Source organism: Fusarium tjaetaba, assembly GCF_013396195.1.
Source record: "Fusarium tjaetaba strain NRRL 66243 chromosome Unknown NRRL66243_c0000359, whole genome shotgun sequence".
Taxonomy (NCBI): Eukaryota; Fungi; Ascomycota; class Sordariomycetes; order Hypocreales; family Nectriaceae; genus Fusarium; species Fusarium tjaetaba.
The window spans coordinates 68,371-93,200 of NW_023501555.1; the positions used below are offsets into that span (position 1 = coordinate 68,371).

General features: G+C 48.8%; 9 protein-coding genes across 9 annotated transcripts; 7 read left to right on the forward strand and 2 right to left on the reverse strand.

Moving 5' to 3' along the window:
• Nucleotides 1-6,124: 6,124 nt before the first annotated feature.
• On the forward strand, nucleotides 6,125-6,715 carry FTJAE_12781 (aspartyl glutamyl-tRNA amidotransferase subunit B-related; the record flags this gene model as incomplete). The annotated part of the gene is made up of 1 exon (XM_037345861.1): nucleotides 6,125-6,715. The coding sequence occupies one exon, from the start codon at nucleotides 6,125-6,127 to the stop codon at nucleotides 6,713-6,715; it is 591 nt and encodes a 196-aa protein (XP_037200192.1).
• Nucleotides 6,716-7,001: 286 nt separating this feature from the next.
• Nucleotides 7,002-7,453, forward strand: FTJAE_12782 (brt1; the record flags this gene model as incomplete). The annotated part of the gene is made up of 2 exons (XM_037345862.1): nucleotides 7,002-7,108; nucleotides 7,159-7,453. 2 exons carry the CDS (start codon nucleotides 7,002-7,004, stop codon nucleotides 7,451-7,453), a joined length of 402 nt encoding a protein of 133 aa, XP_037200193.1.
• Nucleotides 7,454-7,551: 98 nt separating this feature from the next.
• On the reverse strand, nucleotides 7,552-8,577 carry FTJAE_12783 (uncharacterized protein; the record flags this gene model as incomplete). The annotated part of the gene is made up of 2 exons (XM_037345863.1): nucleotides 7,552-8,383; nucleotides 8,435-8,577. 2 exons carry the CDS (start codon nucleotides 8,575-8,577, stop codon nucleotides 7,552-7,554), a joined length of 975 nt encoding a protein of 324 aa, XP_037200194.1.
• A 1,042-nt stretch (nucleotides 8,578-9,619) lies between these two features.
• FTJAE_12784 (zinc-type alcohol dehydrogenase) lies at nucleotides 9,620-10,767 on the forward strand (the record flags this gene model as incomplete). Its single annotated transcript, XM_037345864.1, has 2 exons — nucleotides 9,620-9,681; nucleotides 9,735-10,767. 2 exons carry the CDS (start codon nucleotides 9,620-9,622, stop codon nucleotides 10,765-10,767), a joined length of 1,095 nt encoding a protein of 364 aa, XP_037200195.1.
• A 207-nt stretch (nucleotides 10,768-10,974) lies between these two features.
• FTJAE_12785 (KRR1 small subunit processome component) lies at nucleotides 10,975-12,048 on the reverse strand (the record flags this gene model as incomplete). The annotated part of the gene is made up of 3 exons (XM_037345865.1): nucleotides 10,975-11,337; nucleotides 11,388-11,971; nucleotides 12,033-12,048. The coding sequence occupies 3 exons, from the start codon at nucleotides 12,046-12,048 to the stop codon at nucleotides 10,975-10,977; spliced, it is 963 nt and encodes a 320-aa protein (XP_037200196.1).
• Nucleotides 12,049-12,513: 465 nt separating this feature from the next.
• FTJAE_12786 (ribosomal L11 mitochondrial) lies at nucleotides 12,514-13,028 on the forward strand (the record flags this gene model as incomplete). Its single annotated transcript, XM_037345866.1, has 2 exons — nucleotides 12,514-12,642; nucleotides 12,693-13,028. The coding sequence occupies 2 exons, from the start codon at nucleotides 12,514-12,516 to the stop codon at nucleotides 13,026-13,028; spliced, it is 465 nt and encodes a 154-aa protein (XP_037200197.1).
• A 2,624-nt stretch (nucleotides 13,029-15,652) lies between these two features.
• On the forward strand, nucleotides 15,653-18,306 carry FTJAE_12787 (HAL kinase; the record flags this gene model as incomplete). The annotated part of the gene is made up of 4 exons (XM_037345867.1): nucleotides 15,653-15,704; nucleotides 15,823-16,133; nucleotides 16,310-17,630; nucleotides 17,681-18,306. 4 exons carry the CDS (start codon nucleotides 15,653-15,655, stop codon nucleotides 18,304-18,306), a joined length of 2,310 nt encoding a protein of 769 aa, XP_037200198.1.
• Nucleotides 18,307-18,919: 613 nt separating this feature from the next.
• FTJAE_12788 (heat shock 10 (chaperonin CPN10)) lies at nucleotides 18,920-19,491 on the forward strand (the record flags this gene model as incomplete). Its single annotated transcript, XM_037345868.1, has 3 exons — nucleotides 18,920-18,922; nucleotides 19,116-19,402; nucleotides 19,467-19,491. The coding sequence occupies 3 exons, from the start codon at nucleotides 18,920-18,922 to the stop codon at nucleotides 19,489-19,491; spliced, it is 315 nt and encodes a 104-aa protein (XP_037200199.1).
• Nucleotides 19,492-21,822: 2,331 nt separating this feature from the next.
• On the forward strand, nucleotides 21,823-23,370 carry FTJAE_12789 (murein transglycosylase; the record flags this gene model as incomplete). The annotated part of the gene is made up of 2 exons (XM_037345869.1): nucleotides 21,823-22,000; nucleotides 22,058-23,370. The coding sequence occupies 2 exons, from the start codon at nucleotides 21,823-21,825 to the stop codon at nucleotides 23,368-23,370; spliced, it is 1,491 nt and encodes a 496-aa protein (XP_037200200.1).
• Nucleotides 23,371-24,830: the final 1,460 nt, after the last annotated feature.

Here is a 24,830-nt window from a genome sequence, read left to right on the forward strand (position 1 = left end):
CGCCCACCAATTTCCCGGGTTTCTGGTCAGAACCCGAGAGTCTGGGTCGGTAAACCATGGCTTGAGCATGGTTCCCCTGTCTTTGTAGTATCAGCCGTAGCGCATAAGCGTTCTATTATCGGTTAGTTGGCAATAGTAGTGATTCAGACAAAATGCTACCAGAGCTGAGTTCTGTTTGCTCTGCAATCGTGCATATCGGTGTCCTGCGCAAACCACCACGTCCTGTATTGGAACAGGCCGCGGCTAAGTTTATCCGAGTGATGGAGCTATCATATGAGGCCGCACCACGTACCTAGTCAGAAAGGTAACAGTCATTTGGCGATCCTCCTTTGGCGTGCAGCCTGGCAGCCTTTTGAACTCGGCGTTTTATTATGTTTATCCCCCCACAGACTCCATGATGGCGGCCCGTAGCGGCTGTTGAAAGCTTGCGTGTGGGTAAGGTGGCCGGCCACTGGACCCTCCGAAGCTGTGTGACAGTTAGAACGTTCCAACTTGCGAGGTGTCACTTGCGCCATGCTCAGAATATCCTATTGATGCCACACAATTTGGAGGGTCTTGGACGGAGCCAAGGACGCCATTTGGCAAGATTTTCAATCTGCTGTCGCCTTCCTTCCGAAGCACCCAACGTGATCTCTGGTGCGGTCATGGGACAGGCGGATCGTTACTTGCAAGTTATCGCAACCTCGCAAACCGTGGACACTTCCCATTCGTTGGTAGGGTTTCTCGTCGTCTCCGTATCCACAAGACCTTTTATGAGACTTAATCATTGTGAGCCTATGGCCGGATCAAGTAAGTCCTCCCAGGTTACCCCTGTTAATATAAGGATGCGGCAATAGGGACCATTGATTGTCATCATCGAGCTCCTCTCTCTGCCTGCCATGAGCTGACAGAGAGCTTTGGCTCCTCACCACCTGCAGCGTTACAACCTGCAACGGCCCGTCAATGTGTACATCGACACTAGTGGAGGTACGACGTTGAGCGAGTAGCATTCTTTCGTCCTTTCAGAATTCAATGGTCGTATGATGTTGATCGTGAGGCCCAGAAAGTGAATTAGCCGAAGGGGGGTAGCAAATGCACGCCAGCCGCGAGAACCCATCCAATGCAACTTAGCGGCCCATCACCAGCATATATGCGGCCATGAGACCTCCCTTTTACACACCTCTGCCACTAGGAATCTTCTGAACACAGGCTTTGCATAAACCACTGCTGTATATACGAGGCGGTGAAGAGGTGAAGAGGTCTGAGAGATATCGCTGTTTGGCTTTAAAAGATCCCGGCGCTGTTGGGGTGGATCATGGCCAGTATCGTTGAGACCCATCGAGGGAAAGGGTGCCTTTTGGTGATAGGGAAGTGCTCTGACGGGGCTCCTTAGTCGCCTGCGTCGCAATCCTGGCGCAACCATATTCTCGTTGGCAAGAAGGTGCCAGGGCCTGATAGTGAGGGCGATTCGCCTGACTCGCTAATACATATAATCAACGAATCCCCCAGTCAAACAAGTATTATCGGCCACCATAGTCGTATGCGAGCTCCGAAGATACCAAGTTGTATAAGAGGACAGCAATTTTGGTGACCCGTATCCCGAAGGCTGTCCCAGGTCCATGCCATCGGTATTGACATGGATTGTCATTGGACTTGCCCCAGGGAGCTTTCATTGTGAAACCATGATCTTACTTTGTTCACCAAAAACGCTGTTACACATGTGACAAACCGCGTATCCTCTTTGTCTAGCTGATGATCACTACCGACGTTGGGGTAGGACAGCCTCACTATCGACGTCAAACGGTTCGTAGTCATTGGGCGCCACCTTTCATGGCAGGCACATAGTCTCAAGCCATCCACGGAGTCTGCACAAGTCCCGACAACCGGGTGCCTGAGCGTGATGGTGGGAAGGATTCCATCCAACACAAAATGGATGCATTGGTTGGTTCTGACGGGGTAAGGCGAGAATGAGACCCTCCGCCAGACGCTGCACCTGTACGGAGCAGAGTCGACTGCAATCATGTCTAATAACATGCCGCAAAACCAATCTCTCCACTTCGAGTGGAACCTGTCTCGTCGACCGAAGCATGGGGCCATGGATGGGAAATGGTTGCTAATGAGGCAATCAAGGGCATCCAAACTAATGATTTCCATTTGGCCCGTCGATGGCTACTTTGGTGTCCAACGTGTTAGTGAGAGTGTCAAGAATTTGTGAATCTCAAGTTCAGAATCTTTCGAGCTCCCTGTTTAGCATTCATCAATAGCCAAAAGAGCCAGCCTCTAACCTATACCAAGGTATCGATGTCTTGCCTGAATCTCAGCGTCATCTTGCCAGATTCCATAGGATACTGCGGTTGTGAAATAGCCCCTGGTGATATGTTCGCTGTTATTCTTCCGTACCAGGGCCAATATGAGTTGAACGACAGAGCTCTGGGGTGTCAAGATCGGCATTGGACCTTTAGGAAGCAGTCCTTTGCCGGCCCGTGTCTCGGCTCTCTGCTAGATCATCTCCGCATTCTTCGAGAAGCCCTGTTGCGCGTTTGAATGGTACGCAAGGCCGCTAGATGCAAAAGCCACCATAGTCATGTTACGTCTTTGCACTCTGCATCCTAGCACCAGGGTGGCTCTTAAACGTTAGGCTAGGGTCGCGCTTTTGGGTACCACATGTCTTCCCTAGGAATTGTTTAAATCCTTTTTGGAAAAGGCAGCTCTGCTTGTCCTGGCTATTGTCGTCCGAGCAAGCTTGCATCATACTTGTAGTATTGAGAGGCATTTCGTGTCCAAAAATTCGACCATAAAGAAAATGGATGCAGAGTAAGACTACCAAAGTTTCTTGATATGGAAGTTTCGCTAAGCCCCCATGCAAAGGGATGGAACCGTGCCCTTGGACGAGACGTTCACCGAGACAATCGAGCACTATGGGCGCTCTTATCAACATTACTCCCTCACTAATGGGACATATTTTGCACCCATCGATGAGGTAAGTTGGTGATCTCTATCCAGTATCGAAGTGGTTGACAGAAGGTAACAAAAGTCACTGAACTAGGACGAAATCTCGCGCCTCGAGGTGATGCACGGAGTTCTCAGCAGGCTCTTTGATGGGAGGCTCATATTCCCCCCTATCAGGTCGCCACGACGAATACTCGATTGCGGTTGTGGTCCAGGAGATTGGGCCATCGAAGTTGCCACACAATATCCTGACGCCGAAGTGAGTCCCCCCTACACCATTGGAAGTCTTCCCTTCAAGGGGCAATGCTTGTAGGCCATCCGAGTCAGGCGAATTCGATGCACCGTGTTCCATTATGGAGCTTGAGCTGTCTTGATTTTATATGCTCTCGTGGCCCCATCCTCAAATCTTGGGGGGTGTTTTTGGATATAACCATGATCAACGGGGCCCGACTGACTCGATTCCTAAACCCTCAAGATAAGGATCTGGGATGAGATATTTTGTGGCTAAGTCTTTTGCACAGGTCCTTGGCATCGATGTCAGCCCGCACATGATACCAGAAAACCCTCCCGACAATATGGAGCTCCAGGTTGACGACCTTAACGGGAGGTGAGTAGCCACAAGAAAGTCTTGTGATCGAATCTAACCTGGGCTCGGGATAGGTTTACGTTTCGATCCAACCACTTTGACGTTGTCCATAGCCAAATGGTCGCCGGGGGCATCCATGCGAATCGCTGGCGAAGCTATATTCGAGACATTTTCCGTGTATTGAAGCCAGGCGGGTGGTGTCAGATGGTCGAGATATACTTCAACGCCCAATCTGACAATGGTACGCTAAGTAGAGGTAATATCCCCAGTCTCCTGAACATGGAAACTTCTGTATTTTTACAATCTTGCCGAGTAGACCACGCCCTGTCGCAATGGTCCAGACAATACTTGGAAAGTCAGCAGCCATACAAAGATCCGCGGGCACCACTTCAATTGGCCAGCTGGATGAGAAGTGCAGGGTTCACGGAAGTCGAGTCGAGACTCTTGACGTTGCCAATGTGCGGCTGGTCGAGTGGTGGGTTGCTTTGATGCCAGAGTGTACGTGTTGAGGCTGATGGTGGTGCAGTCCCCCGAGATTATGATATAGGCCGATCCAATACCGATAACGTGAACGAGCTATTGTATTCGCTAGCATTATACCCGTTTACGCAGTTTCTTGGGTATGTCGTTTGCAATCTGCCCGAGTAACGTGTGGCTGAGCCTTGTACAGGATGACTTTTAGTGATTTCCAACTCTTGATAGCTCAAGCGAGGAGCGAAGCCAGCAACCCAGCATTCAAGGTATGTTTTCTTGGTTCTCGACTCAAAAGGGGGCGAATCCTGTTATGATTCGATTTTTAACGACTTGTAGGCCTACTTTCCAGTGTAAGTTTCTCTCGGCTATCCCAAGGTCTTTGTTATTCTGACGGATGGCATCGCAGTTATGTTTGCATTGGTAGAAAGCCACGACGGTAATAGCCATGAAGTCTCAATTCGAGCCATTGGGGCGCATTCCATGGTCAATCGCGAGTTATTGTGCGGCGGAGGATTATGATAGTCAAGTTTTACGGCGTCCCAAAGGCATTTGTGCTGCGTTTGAGGGCCCACGATGGGATGGAAGGATAGTAAATGGTATGTGTAAAGGGGAGATGGCACAAGATGCCATTACTCGACCTTGTAGTTGAAACAAGGTTTTGTTGGCTGGACAGGGAAGCGGCAGTGGCGCGCCATCAAGTGGATAATAGAGGAAGGTTGGAGGAAAATCTTGAGATTCGTTGCCGAACATGGCAAGCATGGCTAGCTTTGACTGGGCAAGAATGAAGCAACAATGGATGGAAAGAGAAGTGACGTGCAGGTGCTCGGACTTAAGGCAAGAAAGGAAAGAACAAGAGAGAGAGAGAAAGAGAACCGCTACCAACACCCATGAAGTGGCTGCTCGTCCCTTGTTATGACTTCCAGGGAATGATTCGTAATGACTGGTGGATGGACACTCGGTACCGACAGTTTGGGCCCGATGTGTAAGAGAGTTATTACCAGCGGCCGCAACAGGTCCGAGACCTCGCAATATCAAGATGAGCATGACATAGGGGGACGACTAAGGAGAAATGGTGTGTGGAAGAGACATGTTGGTGACATCTCACAAGTCATACTACCTGCTCAATGACAAGATTGATATGATAATCTAGTCCAGTATCTATAAAATCACCATTCCCCTTCTATACAAGCAACCCTGGTTCATTGTCTTGGGCCCAACTACCCATGAGTTCATCTCCTCATCTCCACCAACGACGCGACCCGAGAATGAGATCTCGTTCCAGTTTCAGGGAACAGAAGGGTTAGCAATGGAACCATAACCCTGACCTTACCGTCCGTCACCTGAATTTCGACCGCCTCTCGAACCCAAAGACAGCTGAAATGTTTCGAAACAGAATAGTCGATCTGCATCTACGACACACAACGTTCGAGCCGCCTCCTGGTCTGTTCCTTGGCCGGTGAAGCTAGTGCGCTCCTACAGCACCTAGCGGAATGCAATATCAACGGGATCATCCCCGATCCTTGCTAAGGCAGTAGGCGAGCGGGTGCACCAATGATCAGGTGATTTAGCGTTGCCGAGATCATGTTGGACGATGTCGATTGAGAAGAGAAGAGAGAGAACAATATTATGGTGTTGATACTGGGGGGGTGACTACGGAGTATTCGTCACTGAAATGATATCATGCCTGGTCCCTTTGTGTTTGAGATAATGCACCTCCATCTCAAAGTGGAGGTCTATGATCAGTGGCCAGCTAGCAGCTCTGCTGCCGATCACTTTGAGAAATCAACAAGCCTCGCAGAAGCAATTTTTCTACAAAGCCTGCCGAGATGGCTCTCAACTGTCATCCCATCATAACATCTCCGACAGCCTGGTCGTGCAGCCCCCAGATTCGTACGCGAAGGTTGGCAGTCTGGGGACCCTGGTAGCTTGGGCTGCTGTTCCTTCACTGGGCCTCCACTAAGAATTGCTGGAGCTCGTCACACCGCCAATCAAAGTTGCCAATTGCATGCTTGGGAAATTTTGACCTGTCGTTCAACATCAGCTTAAGCTTTACGGTAGCAACACCAAACCACGAGCCGCGATCGTCATATCGAGTCACCAAACAGTCTCTACACCGATAATACCGATCCCTTCACAATGCCGGCCAAACAATCGATGCAGCTGTTCCGGGCTCTGCGCATGTCGCAACCCACGCTTCGTCAGCCCATCAGCCGAGTCTCTGTCTGCCGATTCTACTCAACATCTACCGAAGATGCACCTCCTCCCCTTCTGTCCAAGCTCAAGGGCGATCTTAAGACGGCCATGCGTGCCAAGGATACTCCTCGCCTGACCGTTCTCCGAGCTATCATATCCGCCAACCTCAACGCTTCCAAGACCTCAACTCCGATCAAAACAGATGTCCAGCTCGTTGCTTTGATCCGCAAGATCCAAAAGAGCTCTCAAGATGCTGTCGCTGAGGCCAAGGCTGCCAACCGTGAGGATCTTGTTCAAAAGGAGGAGGATCAGATCAAGGTCTTGGATGAGTACCTTGCCAACAGCGGAGTTGAGAGCTTGACAGAGGCTCAGCTCAAGGCTATGGTGCAGGATGCTGTTGAGGCTTCAAAGGCTGCTGGCACTCAAGCCAAGTCCATCTTGGGCGACGTCATGAAGCGATTGTCCGGTGCTCTCGAGGGCAAGGACGTCGACAGAAAGGAGTTGGCCAAGATGGTCAAGGAACTCACTGGCTAAAGTGTTGGATGCATATATAAATGCATGGTGTAAAATATGTATACTATAGTGTGGACTGGCATTACGATTGTCATGAAATCAATGAAATACCTACCTCTTGCGCGCGAATACATGAGCTTCAGCCTCCTCGAATTGGTCAAGCGACCCCACCCGGCAAACAATAGGAATAGCTTGGTGTAAGTGACTCACGACACCTACTATATCTTCCCTCAAACCTACACTTTTGATTTCTCTCCATCGTGCCTTTTATATCATCTTTTCATCATTAATACTCAATTCAATTGCAATGACTTCCCGTCAGAACATCAGCTCTGGCTCTGCCTTTGAAGAGCTCATCGGATATTCACGAGCTGTCGTGACTGGCGATTGGGTTTTTGTCAGCGGTACCACTGGGTAAGCAAGTCCGCTCTCACTTAGAACTCGAAAATATCTAAGTGCTACAGTTATGATTACAAGACTGGGGAGCTTTCGTCAGATGTTGCCGAGCAGGCCGACCAGACCATGACCAACATTGCTGCCGCATTGAAGGATGCTGGTGCTTCGGTCTCCGATGTCGTTCGTGTTCACTATATCCTCCCTGACCGCGATGACTTTCCGAAGACCTGGCCAGTGTTGAAGAAGTGGTTTGGCGATGTTCGTCCTGCTGCAACCATGATCCAGTCCTCATTGATGAAGGAGGAGATGAAGATTGAGATTGAAGTTACCGCGAGAATTGGCTGTGGGATTAAGAAGGATTAGATGGTCTACTCCGGTACTTCTGAATCTCCAGAGTCACGAATAGATATTCAAGGTCATATTTCACATAGTAGCCATGAATCTTTTGTATCCAACTCAGTCTAATGAAACAATGGAGCAACCAAGCTTCCAGCAGCAAACGCAGTGCTCATGGTGACAAGACTTGATGTTGACATCAACGATAAACCACTAACGCCATGTCCAGACGGACATCCTCCTGCTAACCTCGATCCTACAATCATCAAAAACCCACCAACTCCAGCAAGCAATGGCTCTGTCTCGACGATATGGCCCTTGACGAATGAAGGGAGTACCTTTGCAAGAACCCAAGCACCACTTGTCATGCCCACGGCGAATAAGGTGTTCTGTCGACTTGTTGGCCACGGGGCATCTCTTGTGAGCCACCAGAAATGGTTTCCGACTTCTTCATATGAGCCTGATATGCCAATCATAGAGCGACGGACGAGAATTGAAAAGAGTTGCGAGAGACCGATGAAGAGACCACCACCAGCTGAGTAAAGTGACCAGTCGGAGCCAGTAGTGTAGGCAACAGAAGCACCGATGATAGATAAGCAGACAGATTCGAAGAGAGCAACCGTTGTATCGTTGGAAAGCCCAAGGTTCTCATCAAGAGTTACTGTCTCGGGCTGTACACCCGCCTTCTCCCTCTGAGTCTTGGCTGCTTGCGCGACATAACCTGTATAGGCGAGACCTCCAAGAATAGCACCTCCGAGAGTATAAAAGCCAGTCCTCAGACCAGCTCCGACTTGTGCGAACAGAGTACCTGGACAGGATCCTGAAAGAGCCATGCCAGCTCCAAGGAGGAATCCGCCTATGACGTTGCCGTCATACTGTCCAAAGAGACCAATCGGTGATGAACTTCTGGGCTTGAGCTTAACGTAGCCGTATCTTTCAGCGACTTTGTATATGATACTGATCAAATGTTAGCTTCTTCTTGTATTCGTGTAGAGGGTGACTACTCACGCGCTGCTTGCAACAGCCCCGAGAGAGGTTTGCAGCATATGCCAATCCTGGAACTTGAACTGATTGATGATTGTTGAGGGCAAATAGACGCCAGCGGCTATCGTAGAGGCGCCATAGACGGCGCCTGAGAATAATGCGGCCATTTGAAAATTCCAGTGAAGATTAGCTGATGGTTCAAACTTTGGTGTAGATATTTGTTAGTAGTTTGATATAACTATGATGCCGATTTTCGGAGCGTTGGTAAGCATCTATAGGAGGTTGCGTAGTGCGTGCAGTGATGCAACACTTCAAACCAACAAACTTCGTTTATATTCTTATTATAAAATAATCTTCTGGTTTCACGTGAGACTTGTGAGTATAGTTATTATAATAATGTTCAATTGCTGTCATTTCAGGAACTGGATCAAGACATAAATATTCCGATGTTAGCGCCAGTATTAGTGAGGTTGACACCATACAAACCAGATAGTCTTATATGAAACAAAGTAAGTTGTGAATGACCATATACGAGACTATCATTACTCACAAACTGAGCGAAGCCCCTAACTGAAATCCTATATATACGCCATTGGATATATTTGCAAAGTTTGACAGAATATACAGTGTAGGACATATTCCAGATATATAGACGTATAGGGTATATTATTCCTCGCCAGCGAATAATTGCTGTATTTCTCTTCCGACAAGTCAACCCCATGTTGTCATTTTTTGATCTGTGATTGATAAAGGGGCAAGCCGTTTTAGGTCAATAGCATTCTCAACGAGCGGGAAACTTGTCTATAACGTTGTCTCTCTATCAATGCGTACCTCCATGTTCAGTCCTTCACACGACGTCACCAAGGATAGCTTTGATAAGAAGATACTCCGTACTTGAATACACCATCCTCGGGAAGAAACACTAGCCCAGTTTAACATTATTAATCAAATCCCCGATTTTGACGTCAAAGCTCTTGTACCATCCAGATCGGCCGTATATAGTTGCTGCTTTAGGTGCATCTTAATGCCGAGGTCTGGGATGCGGGGCCAATGGCCATGAGATATCTATGTCGTTCCAACTTGCAAGCTTCAACAAGACTGCGCCCAATAGCCGAAATCGAACCTTTTCTGAGCCGCTATTACCGAAGGGACTATATATCTACCAGAAATACTCTACCAACAACAATCGGTCACATCACAGCCACAATCATGCCTCGAGTTCTCACCCTACAGCAGATCGAAGGCGCAAAGCCTGGAAAGGTCTATTATCCGTTAGAAATACTTCCTCCACATGTCAAGAGCCAATTGCTAATATGAAATACAGACTTCAAGTAAAGCAAGTTCCAAAGCCAACTCCAGGCCCCAATGAGGTCCTTGTGAACCTCTCTGCGGCGGCACTTAACCACCGTGATCTCTTCATGCGCCGTCATCTTTACCCAGCCATTTCCTTCACCAACCCAATTCTAGCAGATGGCTACGGCACTGTGGTCGCTCTAGGAAGCAATGTCACTCGTAAGAACCTCCTCAACAAGCCAGTCATCCTCACTCCCATGCGCGGTTGGGAATCAGACCCTGCTGCACCAGAAGATAGCCGCAAGTTTGCAGTCACAGGTGGTTCTAAACTCACCGAGGTCGGTACTGCTCAGGACTATATTGTAGTGTCAGAGGAGGAAGTTGAGCCTGCGCCTGAACACCTTACACCCGCTGAGGGAGCAGCTCTGCCTCTTGTTGGTGTCACAGGCTGGCGTGCGCTTGTGACAAAGAGCAACGCTGCTTTCCCTGGCTCAAACATTCTTATCACAGGCATTGGCGGCGGTGTTGCGCTCCAGGTCCTCCAGTTCGGCGTAGCAATGGGCTGCAACGTATTCGTTACATCCGGCGATCAAGCCAAGATTTCAAAGGCCAAAGAGATGGGCGCAAAAGGTGGAGTTATCTACAAGAACGAGTCCTGGGACAAGGAGCTTCGAGCACAGCTACCAGCCAACAGACCGTATCTCGATGCTGTAATCGACGGTGCAGGCGGTGAGATCGTGGCCAAGACTGTGCGACTACTCAAGGCTGGCGGTGTAATTGTGCAGTACGGCATGACAGTGTCTCCCAAGATGGACTGGCTGATGGCCGCGAATCTGCAGAATATCGAGCTCAAGGGTTCAACGATGGGTTCCCGCAAGGAGTTCCAGGATATGGTTGCCTTTGTGAATGAGAAGAAGATTCGACCTGTCATCAGCAGAACGATCAAGGGGCTGGATAACCTTCCAGGAATCGATGACCTGTTTAAAGACATGGATCAGGGGAAGCAGTTTGGTAAGCTGGTAATCGAGTGGGATTCAGGAAGCGATTCGCCCTCCAAACTCTAGATATCATAATCAACAGGGCAAATACAACGCCTTTTCACGAATTTAGACACAGAAATTGAAAGCACATTTCTTTTTAGCTATTAATCCTTAAATAGAGACATGAAGAACGCCGAGATTTTCAGGGTATCATACAACTTGAGAGCTTGTACATGAGATTGAAACAACTCACACCAGTTGCCCATCCACGAAATACGATGCTCTCCCTGTTTACTCTTCCGTCTTCTTGCGCTTCTTCTTGGGACGTCCCTCTTGCGGTGGGACAAACTCGGCCTCTCGCTCCTTTGCCTTCTCCTCCTTTCGCTTGCTCTGATTCTCCTTGCGCTCCTCGTGTAAAGCACGCTTCTTGTCGCCCTTGGCCAAGAAATACTCGCCAGTCTCGATTTGCTTATCCACCTTGCTCTTTTCGGGAGCTGGAGGGAATGGTGTGTATGTCTTCTTGGCCTTGTCCGTGACCTTGTGGGGAACACGCCGGTGGCTGAGAGTCCTCTTTTTGAAGTTGGGAAGGAAACGATCCCAGCTCTCGTTGGCGAGCTCGGGATCCTTTGCAAGCTCTTTTTTGATCATCAGTTCCTGCCGATGGGTTAGCTGTCTGATTTCTTCTCATGGAGACAATTTCTCACTTTGATTCCATAGACTGGATGGATGTTTGCCATGCAGTCTTCCACGATACGTCGAATCTCTTTCAGGCCCTTGTAGGGCCCCATAACGGAAACTGTGTTTCCGTGGACCAGAATGTATGTTTCTGTGAGCAATTCGAGCGCTTTGAGTGTTGAACCGTTGGGTCCAAGGATTCTTTGTCGCCTCTTAATAAATCTTTCCTTGCTTCCGACCAAGTTGCGTATCTTGATCACATCACAGGCAACACCATCTTCGAGGATCTTGATAGCTTGAGGGGCGGGGACGGAGCGAGCCAGGAGCTTGATGAGGTCGCGTGCGTTGAGAATGGCGGCGGGATCATACGTTCGACGAGTCGTTTTGACGGTCATAGAACCTTCAACCAAATCGAGCGTGCAGGCGATTCCGTGTTTTTCGAGGGCGCGAGTAACCAGAGGCCATGCTTCCTTCAGATAGACTTCGCGGTATTTGGGGAAGAGGGTGGCAAAGGAACTCTCTTCGAGGAATGCGCCGGCAGCATTATCCTTGGGAGTGAAGGTGTCGACCTTCCATTTGTCAATGTCATCTGTGTCCCAAGGCTTCGGTTTTTCTGCTTCATGTAAGCCTCTTGCTTCACCAACATAAGGGACTCATGTTGGATTAGGCCTTACTGTGAGTTGAAGGCATCGTGCCGTATGTACTAAGTCTCTTGTCGGGAGAGAGGCTCAAGATTGGCGTTGAGCTCTTCTGGGGAGAAAGGTCGAAGACAGGTGTTGGGGCACTTCTGGCGAGAGAAGCTGGAGAAAATTGTTAAGTCTCTTTGAGTGAAAAAGAATGAAAAATCGGCTGCGGCTCAATATTTGTTTCTCAAGTGCGCATTCCGTTGTGGTTGTCCTGAGAGCGTCTTCTGATGAGGACGGTTGAAGATTGATGCGCTCGAGATTTTTTTTGAAGGATTGGATGGAAAGGTAAATCTAGTACTCCGTAGGTAGCCTGGTGGGGCGACCTGATTGTGGAGACATCCATCATGACACTGGCTGTGGACCAATCGGGACGCTAGAGACATTGGCTCTCGAATTTCTTCAGCTCGCAAAACACCATCAACGATTAACGTCGCAACGGGACACCACCAATTTCAACACAACAGCAACCATGTCAAAGGGTCGAGGCGGCGTTGACCAGATCGTGAAGCTGATCGTGGGAGCTGGACAGGCTAGTCCTAGTCCTCCTGTTGGTCCTGCTCTCGGTTCCAAGGGTGTGAAGTCTATGGACTTTTGCAAGGTCAGTTTTATATGAGCTCAGATGTCAATCCTTTGCTAACTTGCGCCCAGGAATTTAACGCAAGAACTGCACATATTATCACCGGAACACCAATGCCTTGCCGAGTCACCGTACGCCCCGATCGATCATTTACTTTTGACGTCCGAACACCGCACACGTCATGGCTTCTCCTCAATGCCGTCGAAGCTCCCATGGGAAAGAAGGGCAAGCGAAAGGGTGTTAGCAAGCCAGGGCACGAGACTGTCGGCACTCTATCCCTTAAGCACATTTACGAGATTGCAAAGATCAAGCAGACTGAGCTCCGACTTTCTGGTCTATCACTAGAGGGACTTTGCAGATCGGTCATTTACCAGGCGAAGACGATGGGAATTGAGGTGGTGGCTTAAGAGGATGATGACGAAATGAAAACGAAAGACCACAGAACGTGGCGTGTACGAAGATCTCCAACCAGATATTATACATGTACAACAGCTTATGGACAGGGAGTTGGGCCTCTGATTAGAGGAGGAATTGTACGATGCATCTATTCAGCGTTCAAAAGGCGAAATACTGGTTATTATTTCACACTTGCGTGTGTTGGGCAGGCCGATCTTATGTCAGGCTTTTCCCGATGGCATTGGTGTGAGAAGATGGACATGGAGGTTGTTCAGCACTTGAGGCTAAGTGAGTGATTACAGACGGTAGTTGTCCGAGTTCGCGAGGCAAGACATGTGAAGTTGATCTCGACCTTGATAACTCGCAAGTAGTCAAGACCTCACGTGCCTCTATCAGTACGTGGGTAGGCACTTATCCAGGAAAGACTCTTGATCCACCATACGCGTGGCTTGCATAAAGTCTCGTATCCCGTTGAAGCCAATGAACCTAAGTCATGTGGAATACATATGACTGTATCCCATGTACATGTATCTCAGATCATGATTTTATGGGAGTCAAACCATCATTGAAACCATTGGTTCATATGCTGTGTCATCGATGCTTGGCAATGTATATACATGTCATGCTCTGTATTCTATTGTACTGTGCAAAATAGCTGGAGGGAGGGAGGGTCTCCTTAAATGATAATTAGAAGAATTTAGGATATTTTAGGATAGTGTCATCCCAAATTCAGCAAACTTTTAGAATAATGATTTCAAGCCCTCTAATTCAACAGCCCTGAGTTCAGACCCTCTGAATACTGGGCAAATGTGGTGGACGAGTCAGCAAAAATGAAACGACTTGATAGGATCCTGATACAACAAGAGCTCGAGATCTCAGGGCACAACGGAAGATCGACGGATTTGACAGATCCTCTCGAGCCAGTTCCTGACTGTAACAGGTGATCACATAAAAAAGTCTGAAGATCGAGATATCCCTATGGCCCCATCTGTTGACTTCACATTTATGGAAAGGGTCGACTTCCATTGCCATTGAAACCACTTTAGCAAGCCCGGAAATACGCAAACTTGACAACAACACGTGTAAGGCCATGACGCTTGCGTATGGTCCTAAATAAGAATTGAGCTTAACACGGGACTTGTTGCTTACACCGGAATAGCTCAAGGAACAGAAAACATTTTCGCTATTGGAATATGTGGGTTTGATTATTTTGTTTATACTTGACTGGTTCTTGATGAAGGGATAAAAAGATTCTTGCAGGTCTTGCAACTGAGAGGCTTGGAGGCGACCGAAACTTGGCCGGGAGCTCCGCTGTGACTGGGCTGGGCTGGGCTAGGCTTGGACTTGGCTTTATGTTACGTATCAAAACTTGAAGGGGTAAAAAATTCTCGTCTTCCATGTTTCTAGAAGCAGGTGATACTTGACATTGTCACACATTGTGTCTCACACGTTTTCTTGGTCGAGGCTCACTGACACATGGGTCACTTACACAAAAGCCGCGGCACCAGAACGGAGTTTACACTTGTAGTAGCTCAAGTAACCTTAGATATCACCCCTGTTGCAGCTTCTAATGTAAATCGTAATCCTTCAAGACACCGCTATATCGATCAAGGTTGTAAATATGCTTTGGTTACGTCGACTAGGAAACGCAGCTGAGCGAGAGCCTAAATCGGGTCAGATCGTTGAGTTTGACAGGGGGTCATATTCACGGATCTCGAACTGTTTGTATCAAGTGAACTTCACATCAACACCGGAGAACTAACCGCCTTCCCGATCTCTGCATCGTTAGTGCACATGCTATGGATGTATGGCTGTTGGTGGCACCCTCAATGTAAAAGGAGTTGAGTCATAGTAACAAGAAGGTTCCAACCCAACGAGGAAATTGTTTTGCAACCCAACGCAATGCAATTGTAATTGTCCGAGGGCATTGGACTGCTTCCATTATTCATACTCATGTGTTGAATTTTTCTCTTGACAAGGAGCCCTGTCTAGTGATGCGCCGGGACCATGAGATCAAGGGAGCGCTTCGTAAGTCGATGTACATGATACTCGCTGCTTACTGTGCCACTTCAGTCAAGCTATCAGCAGTAAAGATAAGTTAAAAGCTGACGATAGGGGGCGCTTCTGTTGGGAAAAGTGATCAGACGAACACGGCGTACACGTTGACTCGCGATCAACATGGACTCATCTTCAACCTAAATATTTGCATATGTCCGAGCAAGCCTCAACTTCTGAAGCCTCTTCAGTGTACCTGAGGAATCACCAGCTGCCAGGAAACAGTTTTTAGCGCACGTCTAGCGTGTTTCTAGCACCCGCATTGCCGTAAAAGGACCTCCTAAACGCTAACTATTGCCCGTAGCCCTGCCCAGCAAAAAGGGAAGATATTGGAACCACTCGGATTGGGCTGCCCTCAAAAGGTGGGAGAGATGTGAAGAAGGAAACAAAGTGGAGCCCCCCACTAGATAGGTACGTAGTAAGGCAAGTGCGGGCCCATGGCTCGTCCTCTTTTATCATCGTCGTCGCAACTCTTAGTCTGCTCAGTCTCGCTTCTTCTTACCACCCTCATCATACTACTACCTTGGTTGCTTTTTGGTTACTTTGCTCATACCTCATCAAAGCATCCTTTTCTAACCCGATGAGTTCTTCAAATCCTCCCCAGGAGCTTCCTCGCTCCCAGGGCGCCTCTGGTAAGTCTATCTTCCGGTTCTGCCGAGCCTATTCTGCCCCACCTCGATCTTCTGCTCGGCGCACTGAAGCACTGCGAAACGATGTTTGTGGTACAATCGCTAACTGCGGTTTTAATAGAAGCTTCAGAGCCTGTTCAAAAACCTCAAGAGTCAATTGGAGATAAGGAAGATGCATCCGAAGATGCATCCGAAGATGCTTCCGGCGTTCGCTTCTCATCCGCCGTCCAGGAGATATCACCGACCCAACCGGCCACCGTCGACCCGTCATCGTCGAACCCAGAGCATGAAGAGCACGACCAGTCAAGTCCTTTCACCGAAGTTACTGCCGATCAACTTAAAGCCTTCACCAAGTCTCTCCACGGCCGGCCTTTACAAGAATTGCGCTTGAATAACTGCCAATTTGAAGCTTTCTCGCTTCCACCCTCCCGAGTATGAACCCCTTTCTGTGTATTCACGCATCACCAGCTTTTGGAAAATGCTCTCGGCCAAATTCTACTCTAATTGCTACCGGTAATTTGATTGTGGTATTTGAGCTTCGCAACGTTATGTCACTGCGTTGCCATAATTGAAGGTTTTGAGACTAACGCTAACTGATGTCATTGTAGGTCCCATCGCATGAGGATGAATCCGGACAGTCTACTAGATTGCCCACACCTACCTCTGCCACCTTCCAATCCCCGCATACCAGCCCTCAGGTCTCTACGCTGGCTTCCCCTCCCCTAACTCCCGCGGGATCCGGCCAGGCTAGTTCGGATAAGAAGGGTAAAGAAGTGGCCAAGACGAATGAACCCCCGGTTATCACCCCACAGGCATCGTCATCTCATGAAAAGGCTTCACCAGCTCCCGACAGAAGACCTTCAGCTGCTCGAGCTGCTTCCGATCATGCGGTCCGTAGAGCGTCTTCCGCTGAGGAGCAGCACCAATCCCATCGTCGAGGCATGTTTGGAGTAGGACCTGGTTCCATGCCAGCTTCTAGAGAATCTAGTCCGTCCCGAAGCTCAGCGTCAAACTTCTACTCTAAGCCATTTACCCCTGGCGGTGATATCAACGATCCCTACGCCAAGGGCCGACGACCTGCACAAGCGGCACACACAACGAAGCACACAATCGACCCAAGATTCATCTTTTCACGTAAGAAGAAGCATGGTTCTCCCCATGGGTCTAAGTCAAATCTGAACGAGAAGCGCGGATCGTCGATCTTTGGTAGTGCAAGGAACAGTAGTGAAGAACTTGCACCGAATGATAGCGTCTCGACTGGCAACCTTCACCCCGGACACAGCTCAATGGCAGATTTGAAACGATTTTTCCGCAAGGGCGGTCATCACAGCAAAAAGAGAGAGTCGTCACCAGCACCATCAATCAAGCTCGGCACGAAAGCTGCAGCTTCCAAATCGACCCAGCAATTGCCATTTGGAGATGATCATGGGCTGTCTTCCAAGTACGGCAAGCTCGGCAAATTTCTGGGCTCCGGTGCGGGTGGCTCGGTGAGACTGATGAAGCGCAAGGACGACGGTACCGTATTTGCAGTCAAAGAGTTCCGTGCAAGACACACATACGAAACCGAAAAAGAGTACAACAAGAAAGTAACGGCCGAATTTTGCGTTGGATCGACCCTTCACCATGGCAATATTATCGAAACGTTGGACATTCTTCAAGAAAAGGGGCGCTGGTATGAAGTGATGGAATATGCGCCATTTGACCTCTTCGCAATCGTTATGACCGGTCGGATGTCCCGGGAAGAGATAACGTGCTGCTTCCTGCAAATCCTCAATGGCGTGACTTATCTGCATAGCGTGGGCCTTGCCCACCGCGATCTGAAGCTGGATAATGTGGTAGTGAGCTCCAAGGGTATCATGAAGATCATCGATTTTGGCAGTGCTCACGTCTTCAAATATCCTTTTGAGACTGACACTGTGCCCGCAAAAGGTATGTTTCTTCGCCAATATGGTATGAGGACATTGGCTAACTGGTCCCAGGCATTGTGGGCTCTGACCCTTATCTCGCACCCGAGGTTTACGACTCCAAGGAGTACGACGCAGTAGCTGTGGATATCTGGTCTTTGGCCATCATTTTTTGCTGCATGACTCTTCGACGTTTCCCGTGGAAGGTCCCACGAATGACAGATAACTCCTTCAAGTTGTTCGCGGCGGACCCAACTCCAGGACACGACCCCAGGAAGCTCATTGTGCCCTCAAAGTCAACGAATGATTTGACCACCACGCCAGCACGAGACTTTTTGGCTGAGGATGAGACCAAGAAACATACTCATCATGAGCAAAAAGAAGAGGCAACCTCAAAAGAAGCCAGCTCGGCCACCGACTCAAAGGACTCTAAGACACAGCCGAGTGGTGAGAAGAAGGAAGTCATCCGTGGCCCATGGCGTATTCTGCGCCTGCTGCCTAGGGAAAGCAGACACATCATTAGCAGAATGCTTGATCTTAACCCCAAGACTCGTGCCAGGATGGATGAGATTCTTCAGGAGCCATGGGTTGCAGATACAGTCATTTGCCAGCAACTTGACCACGGTGAGGTTATCCCAGCTGACAACCACACTCATATCTTGGAACCTCCAGCCAACTCGCAACAACCCGAGAAGAAGTGATCATCAGACTTTGGCTACGACCGCAAGACAGGACAAATTGACTATTTCTGAAGGAAGGCCGGCATTTGGCGTTTTGAGAGCAATGAAGACATAAATTGGGGGCTGTTTTGAAATGGATTCGCTTATGAGCTGCATTGATGAATGACGAACAGATAGATGGAGGATCAGCAATTGTCGAGAATTCCTTGGTAACAGCGTTTGATTAGTAGCAGTTCCAGAATATGGATAAGGGGCTGTCAAAGCTTTTCAGCGATTAAGACAGAAAGACAGCGTTGAATTATAAAAAATAATAATACTGAGTAAATATCGATCACATTAATGATAACGAGGAGCTTTGTGGTGTAAGTCGTTCGGCATGATATACCGCTTTCGGACGGCAATCGGACGTGTAGTGCCGATTCTCGGAACCGGGGAAATCAAGAGCCGACGGGAAAGCTTGGGGGAAAAAATTGCTGACCTTCTTCTGGAAGCTGTTGGAAGAGACGAGATCCACCGCCGATTTGAACTCCGTTGAACACCGAAGCCGAACTCTTCTTCTTGTTTACTTCTCCAATTACGAATCTACGACTCTCTGACCATATACCCAACCACCTACCTCTTTTACTTAATCACAATGGTACGTTCGCGATTGCTACTGTAGTGAATTGCAGAAGCAGCCCCGCCAATGCTTTAGTCTTAACTATCTAGCTTGTTATCCTCGGCAATTGGGAGCCATGAGGAGACTTGGATGGGAGAGATGGAAGCATTCAGGCACATGAGCACTATAGGAAACAGGAAAGAGCAGTTAGGACTAACACCAAACGCTGCAGGCCACCTCCATCAAGTCCATCCGAGCTCTCGCTCCCCTCCTTGACCGTGTTCTCGTCCAGCGCGTTAAGGCCGAGACCAAGACCGCCAGCGGCATCTTCCTGCCCGAGTCCAGCGTTGAGAAGCTCAACGAGGCCAAGGTTCTCGCCGTGGGCCCCGGTGCCATGGACAAGAAGGGTAACCGACTACCCATGGGCGTTGCCGTTGGTGACCGAGTTCTGATCCCTCAATTCGGCGGTTCTCCCGTCAAGGCCGGCGAGGAGGAGTTCCAGCTCTTCCGCGACAGCGAGTAAGTGACCACATACCACCAGATGCTGCATTATGGAAGCAAGTATACTGACTCGTATGACTAGGATCCTGGCCAAGATCAACGAATAAGATACCCATATATCAAAAGTAGCCTGCTTGTATCATACTGTACCATATCGAGAGCGGCGGACGCAAGAGATGGAACTCTGCTGAGGTCGCTTTGGAGGGGGAAGAGGGAGGAGATGATTGTTAATGTAGGCGCAAAAACGACAGACCAATTATGCAAGGATTCAAGAAGTGTGTTTGTATAAGTGTGTATGAGGAGTTCAAAAGTGTTGGTCGCGCAGGACAGAATCAAATCTCCACTCTTACCCTTTCAATTGTATGATTTATGATTCATTACCTGTTTTCTCTATGTGATGATGTTGTCGTGGAGGCTTCGGCAGGTGAAGCAGCTAGATGTCGCATATATAGGACGGCAGAGGATCAATTGGTTCGGAATCGATCTGGTTGATGGGCCGGTATTTGGGCTACTGAAGCGCCGAAGAGCGAGGCCGAAGCCTGGTGGAGGGTATTCTTGTACGACCTGTATCTGGGCCGATGTTTTGTTTTGTTTTCTGTTGAAACACACTTGGCTGCAGACGGCCGATGATGAAGCTGAGTTGTTACTTGAGAAGAGAGAAAACATGCGGCTTGGTTATATTCAATGTTAGTGAGCATGCAGTTTGGTGATGCCAAGTCGGAATGCGTGAATAGCAGGGGTATAGAACAAGCTTCATAAGTGATCAACATATGATGGGATGACAGCGGAACAGATTCCTCATTTTCCCAAGTTTGTTGATTGTATTTTCCGAGTTTCGAACTGAACAAGGTACTGACTGTAGTGAAGGGGTGATGAGATGAGATGAGGGAGGTTATGAAACCCCTGGTATTAAACATGTGGAGGAGAGGATCGACATGATCCTTGCTTGTCCCCCAGACTTGAATCGTGCAGCCTCAGAACTGCTGAGAGTTAAGGAGTTGATTTGTGTTATAAATCTGGTAGAAGAAGGCTGTGCAGTGAATTTTATTGTATACTATCGATACAGTTCTTATTGGCATCGAATAGTGATCTCATGATTTAAACTACGCCGATTAACTCACTAGGTTCCCCAAGCGATTTGCGGCTGAAGCTCACCCCTGAGGATTGTGAATCCACGATGGATGAGAACCTAGAATTGAATGAGCACGTCCATGAATGATAGGCAATCTTGAATGAGGGATCGAAAGGATGAGAGGGGTTGGATTCAAGAGTCGCACCATGATTAATAGACTGTCACTGCAGTCAGTCACTGTCTTGACTTTGGATGATCATGGATAACCTCTGTATTTGTTTCCCTGAGCCAACTTGTTAATTGCTTTTTGTTTCCCGCAAGAGTTAGGTTTGAAACGACGCCGTTGAGTATAATGAAGGACTAGCAGAATGTTTATGCTTTAAGGTTAACGGGAACCATGAGCATAACAATTAGATAAAGAATAAAATATAGTAATAACTAGTCAAGACTGTAGAAAGTAGATCCTTCTGAACTGCAGTCATTGGTAGAGTATGGAGGTTACATCCACAACGGAAACGCCCGTTTATCTGGGCGCTTCCTAGACGCAGGTACCGAAACTTAGCTTAAACCTCCACCCAATCCTGTCCAACTTCTACCATTCAATCTTACTTAACACTCATCAAAGCACCCGCAGACCTAGACTCAGGCCTCTCTCACTACGTTTCACCTTGGATATCTTGGCACTCGGTGATTGACTCCCAAATGATGCGCCACAGGGATCACGACCGTGGCCTTGACCTCTGTGTTTGGTGGCCCGTTTGATTACACCTGGAAACATGCAGAGAGCCTAAACATGGGTATCCAGCATTATCCGTCCCCAGCTAACATAGCTATCCCGCTGGGGGAAATGGAAAGGGTCAGGCTAGGTGGAACGCCACCGTTTGAGATACTGGCGCTGCTTGTCGCCTACGCACCGAATAACTGGAAAGTCGGGCAGTTTTGGTGTAACTCGTCGAGCTTGGCCATCACCATAATCCTTGTATAGAACCAGGTCTGGAGGATCTGATCTGCAGGCTGACCCGAGCTGAGGTTGAGGTGCCTGCCATGTCCATCCCTGATCGTGAGCTGAGGAGTTGCAGTATATATGAGGCATGGCCACAAGTTCGTGATGCTCCCTCTCTCCTCTCTTCACCTTCATTCTTCCTCATCACGGTGTTTCTCGAGTTGTACTGCGACTCTTTCTCTTCTCTTCACTTATTCATTCCTTCATTGATTGAAAGACACTCCTTACTGCTTCTTCAAGCATATACACTCCCTTTTCACGACATCAATCAACGACTTCAACCCTAGCGGTTTTATAGCAGAACTGGTTTTCTGCTCCCCTTCTTTGTGTTTATCGAAACGATTTTGTTCTGAACTATCCATCATGAAGCTTCTTGCTACTGTTCTCGGCCTCGCTACTGCTGCGAACGCCCACACCCTCTTCACTACTCTTTTCATCGATGGCGAGAACCAGGGCGATGGTACCTGTGTTCGTCAGCCTAAGGATGCCTCCAAGGCAAACAGCCCTATCTACCCCATCACTGGAGGTGTCATGGCCTGTGGTAAGTAGATCTTGTGAGTAACTTTGACTCAGAGACAGTGACTAACGAGGAGATCAGGTGAAAATGGTGACAAGCCAGTCAAGTTCACCTGCCCGGCTCCCGGCGGTGCTCAACTGACCTTCCAATTCCGTGAATCCCCCAGCTACTCCAAGCCCGGTGCCATTGCCGAAGGCCACAAGGGCCCCTGCTCCGTCTACATGAAGAAGGTTGACGACATGAACTCGGACTCTGCTGCTGGTGACGGTTGGTTCAAGGTCTGGGAAGATGGTTACAACGTCAAGGAGGACAAGTGGTGTACTGACACTCTCCGATCCAATGGTGGTCTTCTTTCTGTTGATCTTCCTACTGGTCTACCTGCTGGCTACTACCTCGTCCGTCCTGAGGTCCTTGCCCTCCACAACGCTCCCTCAGGCGACCCTCAGTTCTACCACAGCTGTGCCCAGATCTTCATCGAGAACGGTCCCGAGGGTCCTCTTGAGATCCCGGAGAAGTACGAGGTCAGCATTCCCGGTTATGTTGACAAGAAGGATCCCGGTGTCACCTACAACATCTACAGCGACAAAGGTGAATATCCTATTCCCGGTCCTGAGGTTTGGAACCCTACCTCCAAGGAGACTGGCACCAAGCAGACCCAGAAGAATGGTCTTGTCCCCAAGGACTGCCTTGCCAAGAACGCCAACTGGTGCGGCAAGCCTATTGCGAAGTACTCTGGACAAGACAACTGCTGGGCTGCGGCCAAGAAGTGCTGGGATATTGTTGGCGACTGCTGGGACAACGCTCCTCCTACTGGTGGTAAGGGCTGTGATACCTGGAATGACTACTGCAAGGAGATCAACGCTGCCTGCAAAGCGAAGGATTTTGAAGGCCCTCCCAACTTCACTGGCAAGGAGTACTTTGCTGAGGCCCCTGGTCCTATTCCTGCCCCCTATGGTGATTTTGAGGGCAGCGATCTAGCCACCGATGGTAAGAACTCCAACTCCAACGACAAGCCTGCGAGCAAGGAGACGTACATTGCTCCATCAAAGACATCTCAGGCTGCCGCCGCTACGACTGAGGCCTCGAAGCCGGCTGAGAATACTGAGGCTACCCAAGAGACAGCGACCCGCAAGTGGGACAAGTATGAGAAGAACACCAAGTACAAGGACACTCCTGTTATCAAGTATCCCATGCCAGTTCAGACAAGCGAGCCTACCCAAGAGGGAAGCTCTGGACTTAAGGTTTCCGAGGATGGCCGTTGCGGCGGTGAGACTGAACAGACATGCGAGGGCAGCAAGTTTGGAGACTGTTGCTCTCGTGGAGGCAGATGTGGTCGCAAGGCCAAGCAGTGTGAGTGTGGTTGCCAGAATGCATTTGGCATTTGCAAGAAGTAAAACAACAAAGTTATGGGGATTGTGGTTTGAGATTCTTCACTTCTTTTTATGTACTTTTTGGATGGATGGATGATTTGAACAGTTGAAAGTTCACTGGACTCGGTTGACCATGTTCGACGAGGTCTTTTTGGTATCATCTACGAGAATCAATAGAATTACTCTTATGATGCACTTTATTGATTAAGTTGGTGATTGATACAGTGAGAGCGTAAGCCGAGGAGTATCGTGAAACACAACGAGCCTCAACCTTCTATGTCGCATGAACCTGATTATTGAGCTCGACCCTCCAACTTGATTTCTCTCTTGTCTTGTTGTCCAAGTTGTGCTCTTGTGGCAAAGCTGGACGTAACGAGCGTGGCTGACCTCTTGATAAAGTGTGTCTCGTGATGATGTCTCTCAAAGATGACGTCGTGAACCAGGGGCAAAGTGTAAAAGGCCCCTAGATTTTGGAGGGGGGACGAAGCCGTTGTAACCCGAGTCTGCAGAAAAGCCAACTTTGAGTATCAAAAGATAGACGCCACAATCTTTTATTTTTCAGGGGCAGACAATGTTTGAGTGTTAGACACAGTCACAGATGCTGAGGTAGCCCGTCTGTGTTACTCGGGATGCATATTGTACTGTATGAGGATATCAGGATATATAATTGAAACCATCTACGGATGGATGCATAATAACACAGTTTATGCGCTGAGGATGTATTTGTATTCTCTGTTGATATGGAGGGCACTCGCTTGTCTGTTTCAAGTTTGAGTAGGTAAGATGAGACGAGATAGGCAGACAAATAACGAGAAAATACAATGAAAATGACCTTGAGAGAATTCCAAATCATCCCGTCACTTACAAAAAAGTACAGCCTGACACGTAGGCTCTTTTAAACGCTGTCCGCTGCTGAAACACCTCCCTCCACTGCCAACTGGAGTCCTTTTGGCGCTGCGACAGCCTAAAACCAAGTAGAGCCGTGGAGGCGAAAGCCCCTGTAAACACGTAGTGCGAGTTAGTTCGTGACTGCCTAAGCCTGTGCCGTAGAGGTCTTGAACCCGATATCATTCGCCTGCCGTTCTAGGTACAGTACAGTATAGTACAGTACAGTACCTACAGTAGGTACCTACAGGCTGCAGGCAAACGGATTAGTCCCGCGGTTCAAAGACCAATCCAATTCCCTCCTCCACTTTCACTCCCAGTCCCCGTTTCCATTTCCAACTCCATCTCCATCTCCATCTTCAACCCTCGACGACCACCAGGACTCAATCACCCACGCTCTAGCCTTGCTTCTTCGCCTCTCCGCACCCTCGACCACCGAATTCTCGTCGCCATCGTCGCTTCGCTTCACTACACGGTAGCTTCTTCTGCTACTCTCACTCTTGGTCAACATGTCGAGTAATCGCAACTATGATTTCCTGGTACGATATCCAAATCCAATCTACTACTGTTCCTCACCCCCACCGCCCGCCAATCCGCCC